The sequence below is a fragment of the Ambystoma mexicanum genome, chromosome 7p (genome assembly GCF_040938575.1).
Source record: "Ambystoma mexicanum isolate Mex_15411 chromosome 7p, UKY_AmexF1_1, whole genome shotgun sequence".
NCBI classification, from domain to species: domain Eukaryota; kingdom Metazoa; phylum Chordata; class Amphibia; order Caudata; family Ambystomatidae; genus Ambystoma; species Ambystoma mexicanum.
This window is the reverse complement of record NC_090939.1, coordinates 221,340,464-221,354,209: the sequence shown is the minus strand read 5'-3', so window position 1 is coordinate 221,354,209 and position 13,746 is coordinate 221,340,464. Positions and strand designations below refer to the sequence as shown.

Sequence of the window (13,746 nt, the reverse complement as noted above, 5' to 3'; positions counted from 1 at the left end):
AAGGTTCATCTGGCTGCTCTGTTAGCCTACACCACATCCCAACAAAAGGTATTGTGTTGGAAAATACCGGTGATTAAAGCCTTTATGGGAGGGGTTAAGAGGATTTATCCTCCCATCTCTCACCCAGCCCCTGGATGGGATCTGAATGTGGTTTTGACCAGGCTCATGGGAGCTCCCTTTGAGCCTATGCATAAAGCAAGTCTGAAAGACCGGACTTATAAGACAGCCTTCCCAGTGGCTATCACTTCTATCAAAAGAGTTAGCGAACTACAGGCTCTTTCTGTTATAGACCCCTTTGTTACAGTCCACAAAGATAAGGTAGTTCTGCGCACACATCCCAGGTTTGCGCCTAAATTAATCGAAGTTCTATGTAAACCAATCAATCGAACTACCCACTTTCTTCCAGAACCCTACTTACATGGCCGAAAGAAGCCTACACACACTGGACGTGCGCAGGTTTTACCTGGAAAGAACTAAACCACTAAGAAAGACCTAAACAATTCTTTGTTTTGGCGGCAGCTGGTAGAGAAGGGGATCCGGTATCTAAATCCGCTATCTCAAGGTGGATTGTCAAATGCATCACACTATGTTACACTCTTGCTAAAAGAGAACTGCCCTTCAAGCCTGGAGCACACTCTACTCGTGGCACTGGGGCATCCTTAGCATTCATTGCAAATGGTCCTCTTGAGTCCATTTGCAAAGCGGCAACCTGGAGTTCTGTACACACCTTTACAAAACACTGTTGCCTAAACCCTCATTCTAGGTCTGATTCTCAGGTGGGACAAGCAGTACTAAGACATATTTTCTCTACTGTTCCTTCTCACAACCCACCTCCAACTCCGAGTACTGCTCGCTAGTCTAGGCACAGCATGCGATTCTAAGCAGACTAACAAGCATCAAAGACATGCATTACTTACCATAATAGCATTTCTGATGGTTGTGTCTGCTTAGATTCACATGCGCCCTCCCTACCTCCCCGCTCGGGGTGGAAGGAACATAGACGTCTTACTACTTTCTCTCTTTATGTACTCATTCACTGTTAGGTAAGATTTCCACAGAGCTGGTAAATCTTCCTTTCCTGGTTCAACTCCAGAACCTTTTGCTTTTCTAGTGGGATATTTTTCATTAATACCTCAGTGAGTGAGAACCTTTTTCCACACTCACCTAATCTTTAACTCTTTTTATGGGTGTCATTTTTAAGACTCTCCATAGTGTCTTTTTAAAGTTACCATGTCTAACAACTTAGTGGCAATAAGTGCCTGTTGTTGCTGAGTTGCCCTAAGGGCTCCCCATTTAACTTCCTTGTGCTAACCTTGAGTGAACAACAGTTCCTAAGGGTAGAAAGGACCTTTGGATCTCTTTTACATTTTATTCTGTGAAACCAGCACACCCTGTGAAGTGCTGGGGAGATATCCCCTTTCACATTAAAACTCTAACAATTCTGTTACAGTGACAAGCTTACCTTTAATAGCTGGTGACAGTGATGCCTTTTACTAATTTGGTGCACATTTACCGCAAGCTGTAATCACAGCTGCAGTAAAGTCACCTAAGGGTGCTCATTTTGCCAAAATGGCCAATGTCTTCTTTTTCTGCCATTTTAGTGTTTCTTGTCGTTTCTTGTTCCTTCCCCTGACATCCAGAGCGGGAAATTCCTTTGTTTGTTTTCTTTGGCAGGAGTCCCCTGGACACCATGCCCAGGCTCCAGTCAGTCTGTAAGCACAGGAAGTGGGGGAGGAGTCCAAAACTTCCCCCTCCTTTGTCTTACGCCTTCCTTCAACTGGGACAAATCCCAGTGGGGGGGGCTGGCTATCCTCATTGGACAACCAGACGCCCCTATATTGCAAAATGCGGGGAGAGAATGCAGAGGTTGTGCTGAAGTTCCTGATAACTACTGGAAACCTGGAAGCTGAAGTCATGTCGACCACTGGAACAAAAAACTGAAGAGGATGACGAAGGAAAAGCGGCAGGAATGATTTCCAGCGACCTGAGAGCCTGCTGTGTAACCGGAGCCTGCTGCAGCCCTTCCTTCCAATCGACCTGGGGTCTCCGAAAACGACGACCCGAACCCAGAGCCTGGTGAGACCAATTAGACTCAAGAAGACCTGCATTTTGAGCCATCCCAAGGAGTGCTGTGACCTTGCGTTCTTGCAATACCCCAATACCCTGGGGCCTCCAGCCATTGTGCGGTGCACGGTTTTCCGAATCTCGCTGAAACTTCGTGGGCATCCTGGTGTATCTCCAGAGACACGAATCGAGTCTGAAAAGTCCCCTCACAAGAGTGCTGGACCTTTTAAACGGCGAGAATTCAACTGTGATTTTCTGTCTTCTTCTGTGCTCCTTGAAAAGGCACCAAATCCACAGAACCACATTCAGCCGTGAGGGAAATCTTGCCTTGAGCCTTCTTCATCGATCCCTGCTGCAAAGTCCCTTCTGAGGTCTTGTGTTCAGTCTCAAGGACAAGGAATCCACTGACCGGGTATCTGGCTGCAGTCCCTGAAGTTCTCCTGCTGCAATCTCTTCTTCATTGCTGAGGTACTGTGTTGGCTTGAGTATATACTTACCTTAAGCCTGTTGGGATTTCTGTGTAGTCCTGGGGTGTTTTCTGTGATTGGGAGGTCCCTCATCCAGTGCACCCAGTCCCACTGCTAGAATCCTGCTGGGGTGTCTTCTGTGAAGCCCCTGGACCCTCTTCTAACCCTAGAAGTAAAATGCTCACCTGTTTGCCAGTTTTCCTAAGGAAACTCTGACTTTTGCTACTAAAGAACTTATTCTAACACTGCCTGTTGGTCACTTGTCCTAGTGACCCCCCCCCCCCCCTTCTGCCACTGAGAACACTCATGCTCTATGAATAAAGGAAAGACTTTGAAGGGATTGGGACTTCTGCCTAGAAAAGAAATCAAGTGTTTTACTTACTTGTAAAGAGTTGGTGGGTAACTATAATTCTCAGAGTGAACAGTTACAAAAGTTCTTACTGATCTTGAATGTGTCATGCACTATTCTTAAAAGTATGGCTAACATATTTTCTTCCTTAGCCACTGTTTTACCAATCTAAAAGAAAGTAGATGTAAAGGTATTTTACTCTCCTGTGATTAGGTTGTGCCTCTTTACAAAAGTAATGTGTTGGTTTTACCAGATTATTCCTGAAGGGTAATTGTATGAGTGTCCTCCAAGTGTTGGTATCACCAGGTTAGTCCTGTTAGGATAACTGTATGGGTGTCCCCCAACTGGGTCTTGCTTCCCCTGACTTGCTGCTAGCCTGTCCTTAATAAGTCTACATTAGGTTGTTGCCTACCTAGAATAACTATTCAGTAAAGTGTGACATTGGGTTTTACTTTCCCCTTCCTTGTGAAGTTAAAGTGGGTTTTACTTGCCTTGCGTTAGCTGTGAGCCATCCAAAACAAGTTACCAGAGTTATTGCTTAACTCAATATGGGGTTCTCTGATTTCCAAAGCATCTGTAATTGTGTATTACTTCATTAGGTTTCTACTGCACCTAGAATAAGTGTTTCACTATTCACCAAAAAAGGTATATTGTCCAGTTGACTGTTTGTGATTTGTTCCAAGAGTCACTGTACAACTGGAAGGGCCTACTGCCCTTGTATTACCAAAAGTAATCTGAAAGTAACCATTGGTCTTTTACGCCCAAAGAATAGGCTTGGCCTATACTAAATGTGTATAACAAGGTTTTGACTTCCCTAGAACTACTGTTAGGTGTTCCAAATAAGGCTTATACTTGGGTCTGTGTACCTTCAAGTATAGTGTTGTGTTTTATATTGTGATTTTATATAATGTGTTAGAACTTACTTAACCCCTAGTTTTATCTGGGCCTACCTGTATTTAAATAAATCCTTTATTTTTACAATGCATAGTGTTTCAGCGTTTCTTTGGATCATTTGTATTACAATTTTCACTTGTACTGCTTCGACTGCCCTCTCTCCCTCCTAAGATAAGCTGCTGGCTGCTCTGTCTCCGCTACCCCGAACTCGGGTGGTACAGCCTTATACTAAGAGTGGAGTCTTGTACTGCCTCAGTAGAATGGTTTTACTAAGCCCTTGGCTTAAGAAAAACTGTCCTAACACTCACTATAGCCCTGGGCTCCCTCATGGCAGAAAAAATACAATCAGAGGGACCTCGGCGGGTGAGGGATTTTGGGTACTACACACTTGAGGAGAACCCCCTCCGGTTCCAGAAACACCTCAAGCCCTTCCTCTTTGCTTTTGCTTTCACACCTCCTCTCCCTTGCTGATCTCCTGATTGAATCTTAAACTGTACTGGTTACCTGACTACCCCCTGATCTCTGGCCCAGGTCCCCTCCCCGCCAGTTGCTCACCTGCACTGCCCCCCTGGCAACCCTTGCACTCGGGGACTGTTAGGTACCCCTACAGCCCAGACTAGCACGACACCTGATGGCTGCACTTACCCTTGCACTTGCTACCTGTTGGCTGCACTTTTATTTATTGTCTTTATTTATTATCTTACTGTTATCCTATGTACTTCACTATCCCCTCCCCTTTCCCTCTGCACTTCCCCCACCCCTGCACTTGTGCGATCTCAATGTCATCTGGCATGGTAGGATCATTCTTTTTGTCTCCCTCCGTTTCCAGACACATGCCTCGTCGCGCCTTGAAACACTTTGGGCGCGTTATGAATGCCATATCATATCATATATAATATAACCTTCCCCATATATGAAGATTTGTACAGATCTTGCCATTCAATTGCTTCATTAAAGTTCATTTGCTCAGGCCAACATTTACTCTAGCTTTGCCCCATATCAGCATCTCGTATATGGAGACGTGGGAAAATTCAGTCTTTGTCGGTACAATCTGGGACTCCCAGTACTCTTGGGCAGACTCACCAGTGTTTGCTGGTGTTTCAGACCTGTGACTTCTAGCTGCGGCGCAGTCAGTGCTGCGAGAAACCACTCCCTGCTCTGTGGTTCTCTTGCCGGCTTCTTCTTCACTTGCCACTGGAATTGTTGCTCCTCAACTTTACCACGGTCCCCGACAGCCTCTCCATTGCTGCCGGCTCATCTGCTGTCTCCCGTCGGCATACATTATGATGCTCCCGGTCTCTCTCCTTTCCGGTAGGAAGTGCCTACCTCTTTCAGCATAGCCCGATTGTGTGCGTGTGCCTTCGGTTCTTCTTTCTGCAGTGCCCGCTCTGTAACTCTCTTCTCCTCTCCCTCCAATTTCGAACACGCCATACTCTTACGTCCCGACCCCTTTCCTCCATATTGCATGGGCGTCCCTAGCTAGGGACGGGAGACAGAACCTTTTTCACCAGAAAAAATGTTCCCCTTTATATTTGGAGGCATGCAGGGGCACGGCCATGGGAGCATGCGCTCCCTGACTCCGCCCACCAGCGCAACTCCCCAGTCACATTTTCCATGTCGACGGGAACAGACTGATTTCACCAGTGCTCCTGGTTTTGGCTTCGGCCATGTAATACCACGCGCTCTTCCCCGGGACAGCAACTCTGTTGGTCGAAGTTCGGTTGCTTGTCGAGAGCCAGGCCGTGGAAGAAGTCCCAGTGAGGATTGGGCTTCTATTCCAGGTTTTTCACCATACAAAAGAACCACTAGGCTCGCCTGAGAGTTGTGTTGGACCTTTCCACCCTCAACCTCTGCCTCCCTCTCCAAAAATTATAGATGGTTACGCCAGCACTAATTGCAGAGACATTGTCCAGGGAAGACTGGATGTGCTCCCTGGATCTGAAGGACGCTTATCCTACACGTCCTGATTTGGCAGCCGCAACGCTCCTTCCTAAAATTCAGGATCATGAGCTGCCACCTCAAATACAATGTGCTACCCTTCGGCCTCAATTCAGCCCCCAGGGTATTCACCATGCTCATGAATACACTGGCAGCCCTCCTCAGGGCTCAGGGCCACCACGTCTACCCATACCTGGAGGTGGTTCATCACACTTCCTCCACCCTTATGATCACACTCCATGAGCTGGGGTTTTCGGTCAACCTCAAGATATCTCAGCTCAGCTACAGCCTACGCAGTGCCTGACCTTTCTGAGCCTCTTATGGGACAAAAGCTCCGAGAGTTTTCCCCTCAGAGGACAAGGTCAGGGCCATCAGGAGGGCCACTACTCACTTCCTCACATGAGAAGTGACCATGGCCTGGTGGTACCATCACTTTTTAGGCATCATGGCAGCGGTCCTACTGGCTGTACCCTACATGAGAACCAAGATGTGAAGATTGCAGCTGCACTTCACAGCCTAATGGAATCGGGAGCGGGGCTGGCCAGCATTCCGCTGTTTCTACAACCGGACCTCACATGGTGGTCCAGAGACTACAACCTGCGGATGGGCAGGCCCTTCTGGCAGCCGGCCCGCAGGTCACCATTACTACGGATTTGTCCCTGGTGGGCTGCGGGGCCACTTTGGACAACCAGAGTGTCCACGGAGTCTGGACCCTGCAAGAGCAGGAGTCGCATATCAACTGGCTGGAGCTGAAAGCCATCTGGCTATCTCTCAAAGCGTTCATTCCGCTCATTGGGGGCAAGGTCGTCCTCATCCAGAAGGACAACTCCACCAGCATGTACTATATCAACAAGCAGGGTGGTACCAGGTCCCCTCCACTGTGCAACCTAGCGGTCAGCATGTGGGACTGAGCCCTGGAGAACACCATCTACCTGAGAGCCATCCAACTTCCGGGGGAGTCCAACCTGGAAGCAGACAGGCTGAGCAGCCTGGGAGCAGACAATTACGAGTGGCAATTGAACGATCAGGTGCTGCTGGCGGTCTTCAGTAGATGGGGGCATCCTCAGGTGGCTCTCTTTGCCTGTTGGGACAACAGGAAGTGCCAGCAGTTTGCGTCCTGACAGGGCCCCGGCTCCCTGGGTGACGCCTTTCAGATTGTGGAGCGGCATGACAGCGTATGCCTTCCTTCCTACACCCCTGTTCCACAGGGTGCTCTGCAAGATAAAGGATTCGTGTCACCTCAGCATCATTCTGATAGCTCTGTGGTGGCCCGCGAGACCCAGGTTCTCGGAGCTTCTCAGCCTCTCGGACAGGCCTCCAAATCACCTGCCGCTGGGCCCAGCTCATCTAATCGCCTGGCTCAACAGGGGGCAGGGTCAGCCACCCCGCCCCACAGAAGTTAGCCCTTGCAGTGTGGTTCCTGAGCAGGTCTAGCTGAAACATCTGGGCCTATCACGGGTAACCAAGAAATCATTCAGGGCGCTAGGAGCAAGGCTACTAGGAACCAGTACAAGAGTAAATGGTTTATGTTCTGTCACTGGGCCGACTCTAAGGAGATAGACCCACTTACGTGCACGTTGGATGATGTATTCTCCGGTCTCTGCACACCTTGCCCACTCAGGCGTGCTGGTCGATACATGCCGCACCGATCTGGTGGCAATAGGGGCCTACAGAAATTCGGAGGAGAGAGTTTTCTCCTTCCAAGCCGGTGGTCAAGCGACATTTGACGGGCCTCACCAGGCTCTTCCCTTCAATCAAGAAGCCACACCCTTTGTGGGACCTCAATGTAGTGTTGGGCGCCTTGGCGACAAACCATTCAAGCCAATGGTATCTGCGGACATCAGTCTGGTTACCATTGCTTGGCCCTTTCCTTTTCTCACGCTACACCTGCCTCCTTGCCCGTTATCTCCTCGTTCGGCATTTCCCACCATTTCTATGCTGATGATACTCAGCTCTTCCTTTCCTTCTCTTCCTTCTCTCCCGACCTCCACCTAAAACTCTCTTCCTGTCTTTCCTCTATTAAAAACTGGATGTCCCGCCGCTTTGTCTCTCTCAACACTGACAAGACTGAAGTCTTATTCTTCCTCTCCATTTCTATTCCCCCGCCCTCTCCTCCACCTTTCATTCACTTTCCTCCTCCTAATCTCCCTATCTCTGCACACGCTCGCAATTTAGGAATTCACTTTGACTCCTCTCTCTCTTTTTCCTACCATATCTCTCTCACCTCTCGATCCTGTCGCTTCCACCTCTTTAACATTCGCAAAGTCCACCCTCATTCACCTTCCATGCTACTAAACTTCTAATCTCCTCCCTTATCTTCTCTCGCCTCTTCTACTGATCCTCCTTACTCTTTGGACTACCTAATTCCCATCTCGCCCCCCTCAAATCTATCTACCATTCTGCTGTCCGTACCCTCTGTCTCCTCTCCTCCTGTGACTCCATCTCTGCTTCCCTTTCCTCCCTTGGCTGGCTCCCCTTTCACTCCCAACTTAAATTTCACTTCCTCTGCCTAGTCTTTAAATCTCACCATGGTCTTGCTACCCCTTATCTTTCTTCTCTCCTCTCTTTCTACACTCCCTTCTGCTCCCTTCGTTCTTCTGACCATTCCTTCTCATCATCCCTCCATCCCCCTGTGCCACCTCCCGCTTCCGTTCCTTCCAGCTCCTTGCCCCCTTGCACTGGAACTCCTTACCTCTCTCTATCTGCTCTATTCCTTCCTTCTCCTCATTCCGCACATCCCTTAAATCTTTCTCCATTCTCCACCATGAAACCCCTCCCCCCTCCTGGCCCCCCTCCTTCCTCTCTCCCCTTGATCATCTCCTTCCTCTCCCCCTCCTCCCCACACTCATCCTTTTCCCCTTCCTTTTCCCCTTTCTTCTCCTCCCCCCTCCCTCTCCCTCTCAGTCTACTGCTAAGTTTCCCCTCTTCCCTCCAGTTTAATTGCTCTTCTCACTGTTTTGTTGGACTGATTCATTATTATATGTTGCTTCCACTGTTATTGTTTTATGTATCATGTTGTTTTGATGTTCAGCGCTTTGGCGTAAGGCGCTTTATAAATAAAATACAAATTAAAACGGCTCTGTTGGTGGGCGAAATCCAGGTGTTGGTGGCTTCAAAACCCTATCCTTTTTTTCACAAGGATAAGATGGTCCTGAGAACACAACCTGCGTTCCTACCCAAGGTAGCCTTCGCTTTCCATCTGAACAAGGAGATAGTCCTAATTACGTTTTTTGCCTACCCTATGGACGATGCTCACAGGGTCTTGCACTGGCTGGATGTCAGACGTGTGCTGAAATTCTATCTGGACAGGACTAAGGGCTTCCTCAAGTCATTCGCTCTGTTTGTAATCTTTGGGGGGTGAAGGCCTGGTTAAAAGGCATCCAAAGCCTCTATAGCAAGGTGGATGGTTTCGGCCATCAAGGAGGCTTATGAGGGGCAGCACAAACCACTTCCAGCTAATGTGCACGCCCACGCTGTCAGAGGCAAGGCCACAGCCGTCGCATTCCAGCGGCAGTTCCCGTGGTCATCAGCAAGGCAGCCCCCTGGGCCACCCCTTTGGCTTTCTGTAAGCACTACTGTTTGGACGCCGGCCCTAAAACAGACACAGTTTATGGACAGGCGGTTCTAAGGAACTTGTTCGCTTAAGGAGGTTCTCCTCTCCACCCTGGGGCTACATTCAGTTCTAATCGCCCATGCAGTATGAAGGAAAGGGGAAGGGTCGTAAGAGTAATTACAAGTTACTCACTGTAGCGACTAACGTAGTCTTAGTCCATAGTCCCCGTTCCTCCATACGTCCCACCATCCTCCCCCCTAATAATACTGGTGTCATTAGGCAATGTTTAATATTCTTGACGCAGCAATGGGGACTGAGGAGTGGCACCGGTGGGTGGAGTCAGGGGAGCAAATGATCATAGGGCCGCATCTGCCCACCGCGTCTCTAAATTTAAAGGGGAAGAAGGTTTTTTTCTGGTGGTAAAAGGTTGTCTCCTGTCACAAGCGAGGGACGCACATGCAGTATGGAGGAAAGGGGACTATGGACTAAGAGTACTAGTCACTACGGTGAGTAACTATTAATTATTTAAATGTCCTGCACAGCTGCTTGATATTACAACAACTTGTCTACACATTTAGCTTGGTATGTTTTCTGCTCCACATTTACTCCTTTCTCATCTTCCTGATGCCAGTTCTATAGGTCTGTTCTGGAGTCCAAAGGAGGTTTAGACTTTCTAAAGCTGTATTGTAAATCTGTATTATTTTGGATCTTTGTTCAAATTAAGATTGTCAGAAAAATATATTAATTTAGTATTATATATATTTGAAGTATGAATGGTATCATGCCGAGGGTGTCTGTCAAAAGGATGTATTGGGGTTTTGCCACTGGAAGGATTAGTGTAATGATAGCATGCCATTAGGAATCTATGAATTATAGGGTATTCTTCAGATGGAAGGGAACAATACTGCTTCTCTTCTGATGATTCCCGACCGCCATATCCTTACATGTGATCCTCCCTCATAATACCACCCCCAGGGTCAGGATCAGCACCCACATGGGAGGAGATCTTAGACTGGCGATCAGTGATGACTACACAGGATTCATCACACCACCCTTGTGGAAATTGTACGGCCTGCCGCTATACACAAAAATCTGTCTTTTTGATATTGCAGGGAGGCAGTGGCAATTGCAAAAAAAAAATTATTGTAAGAGCAGCAGTGGATATTTAAACCCACGCTGAGGGTCTGAATGAGGAACTGAGGGTATGTCTGGGTCCTCCTGTTTCTATCCACGTCATCATCCTTTACATTCAGGGAGAACATCAAGTGGGATGTTCAACCACCAAGTTGATGCCTGTATGCTGGCAGTTTGTAATTCGGTGCCTGGGTCACGGAACCCCTCTATAGAGCACCCACCAGTTGGAGATAAATACTGCATGCACCTCTGTGGAACTTTGTTAAATGTTTACAGTTTTTCAGCCATCCAAATCCATATAATAAGGCATAGCTACAGATTACTCTCTAAGACACCAGACCTTTAGCAGACTACATCGAATCTGTGACTGGACTTGCAGTGTTTACGGTAAGTGGGGAAACTGCAATGTGTCAGGTTGAGCCACATGTGATCCACAAGCTATTACTGCTCTATGCAGGCTGCACGTTACTGCTGGTTTTTGCAATGACATCCCGTTTTGCTTCTATCCAACGCAAAGGGGTGTGCTGGGAATTGCGAGAGACAGAAGTCCGTTACAGCATCAAGGATAGCCGTCTGTTGACTCATGCACAGCGCTAAATGCTGTTGGTGAATCTGACACAAGACGGTGTGTTAGTTCGAGCACTGCATGAAGATCATTAGGCAAGGAAGATGGATTCATAGTACATTTCAGAATTTCAACTAGCCCCTGGTGAGGAGCTGAAATCATCTTTTATTTAATCAAAAGAATGAGTTGAAACAATTGCATGTTCTTTTCTCTTTTTGCGATCACTTCAGCATAACACGCATTTTTCCATATTTCTTTGTTATCCTATAGTCTTGATGGGACTAACGCATAGTGGGAAGTACTTGATTCCTAATTTACCCATGGGCTGGGGCTGTATTGGGTTACTATATGGAGCATATTGATAAGGTCAGCTATTAATAGAAGCAAACCCACTAATCAAGTAATTGGTTTCATACACAGTCACTTTTTTCTAAAAACATTTATGTTCTTTTGCAGGGTATTCCATTATGTCAAAGCTCTGGTCAGTGTTTGCGTGCACTACTGTGTCTCTGTACCTATTGTGTATACTCTGCATACTGCCTAACTCATCTTGAGAGGGGTCTGACTGCTCAGCCACAGCTACCAGGTAAATCCGGGTGGTACAGACTGCTACCAATTGGGTTTACTGCCAACCACCTGTAGTCCTAAATCTTTTGCAGTGGTCCCTAAGGGAACTGCACAGGTTTCTGCCTAACAGTTTCAATGAGGCACTCTGCATGCTTCCTCGTGGCCACCTCTTCCCAGGACTCTTAGAAAAAGGTGTGCCATCATTCTTCCTTGTTTCAGCGGTGTCAAGTCTCAAGGAAGGAAGGGAGGGAATGTTGCAGTAACACACAGTAGTATTTTCAGTTGGGCTCTCTGCAGACTTTACGTTTTTATGGTTGCAAGGACAAGAGGATTGGGGAGTTGCTTCACGGAACGGGAGTCCTTATCCCCTTGATTGGAGTCTCTCCTTGTGATGTACCGCTTTCCACCATCCTTAGGGAGACTGTTGGGTAGCGGCCTCATCTCTCTAGCCTAATAGGGAAGCGCTTCCCCCTGGGGAGAAGTGGTGAGATCCTGTTAATCATCACAGCGCCTGAAGCGGCTTTATAGTGCTTGCTTATAAGCCCTGTTCATTTTTATAAACCACGGAACCGCAACCTAATCTCACTCTTCAAAAGTCAATTCAAGGTTTCTCTTGTGTGTGATTGTTTCCACTCTAATCAACTTTATCACTCAATACCCAAAAGGTATTTGGTACACAAACCAACATTATGCACCTCCATTTGGACATCTCTGTAGCAGCCCATCGTCTACGGAATAATATTTTGTTATTTATTTCAAGTTCTCAATTACAAAATAAGGATACCTTATTGTGAAGCCAAATTGTTGGTTCATCAACCTCCAGCCTTGAGGGTAACGTGCAGTGGGTAGTCTGTTCCTTACCTTAGGGTTGCCATCATGTCGGTCATCAATCGGACTATTCTCCTGAACTAGTACTTTTCCACTGAGACAGGAACATTTTCCAGAATGTGAATCTGGATTTTTAGATTCAAAATAATGGCAATGTCTGGAACAGCAAAGAAGAGCCAGATAATATTAGAACAAATGGGTTTGTTTCACCTATTTTTTTTTCATAAATTAGGTGGGTTCATTTATAAGCTTTTGGTCCTCAGTAAATGACCCCGATGCATGAAAGCCCATTGTATTGTATCAGAGGCATCGAGCACAATCCTCTCTGGGTGGCTTGTTTTTCATTCTTGTTGTTGATCGTCTTCTAGTGGTGGTTACTGAAACAGTAATTAATACTGTTACTTATGGTCATTCTGGGCCACGTGCTTCTTTGATCATGTTGCTGGATGGTGGGGAAGAGGATTTGTACTTAATTGATATAGACTGCATTTAGTTTCATTCTCCGTTCGATATAATTGGTTCTACTAATGTCTTCCTTTCTGATCACTTGCTCATGTTAATCTTGCAATTGCAGTGTAATGTAGCAAAAATGTAGCAGTCGTTAGAAACTTCCCAAAACCTCTGTTTTTGATTTTACTGAACATTTCCTTTCAGGTCTTTTGGCTGCAGAAGTTTTTCTTACCCATTATGGCGATTGTTTGCAGAAGCTTGACCTTGGGTCACTTTGCAGTCTGTGGAATGAAACCTATGGTAACAAACTGAAGTCACCGATCCCCAGCTGCAAAGTAGAAGTAGCAACAAAGTATTTCAGTGAAGCATCACCGGACAAAGCTCGCTGTCTAGTGTGGCTTTTAGAGGAGCATAAAGAACGCTTCCTGTGCCCGGTCCTGCATCAAGCCTTGGATAGGTTTTTTACTGTAATGGGTAAGCAAAACATTTGTGCATTTACAAGTTAATTGAACGTTTTTATGCTGAATACTTCTGCCCGTAGTGCTCATGAGTTTCTCCCTTATAATGCATTGGAACATTGAATGACTTCACTAGGGAATGGGAGCAGACCTTTAAACATTGAGTACATAATGGTCAGTTACACGTTTAAATGTGCATTATTTTGCGTTGAGACCAAGTTTCTCTAGCTGAGGTCCCTGAGAAAATCACTGTTATCACTATTCTAAATAGTAAAGGGAAGTCAGTTTGTGATTTTCTGTTTTGTTTGAAATCCCTGTTTTTCATATGACCTTTCTTTTAGGCAGTTTGAGCTGTTTCCATTCTGCTAGATGTTTGACTGTATACCACTAGACTGCTTTCAACACCAATGATGGCTGGTTTAGAGGGGGGCACTTAGGTGTGTGTTCTTTTGGAATCCTAAAGTTATTTTTTCACCTAC

The 13,746-nt window shown here is 46.7% G+C and overlaps 1 protein-coding gene across 2 annotated transcripts in view; it reads left to right on the top strand.

The window, feature by feature from the left end:
• TTC3 (tetratricopeptide repeat domain 3) overlaps positions 1 to 13,746 on the top strand; it is a 2,698,168-nt gene that overhangs the window by 1,531,314 nt on the left and 1,153,108 nt on the right. For both annotated transcript variants that reach the window (XM_069636090.1, XM_069636092.1), the window contains exon 28: positions 13,014 to 13,283. In XM_069636090.1, coding sequence (XP_069492191.1) covers positions 13,014 to 13,283 — 270 coding nt within the window. The remainder of the gene's footprint in view (positions 1 to 13,013; positions 13,284 to 13,746) is intronic.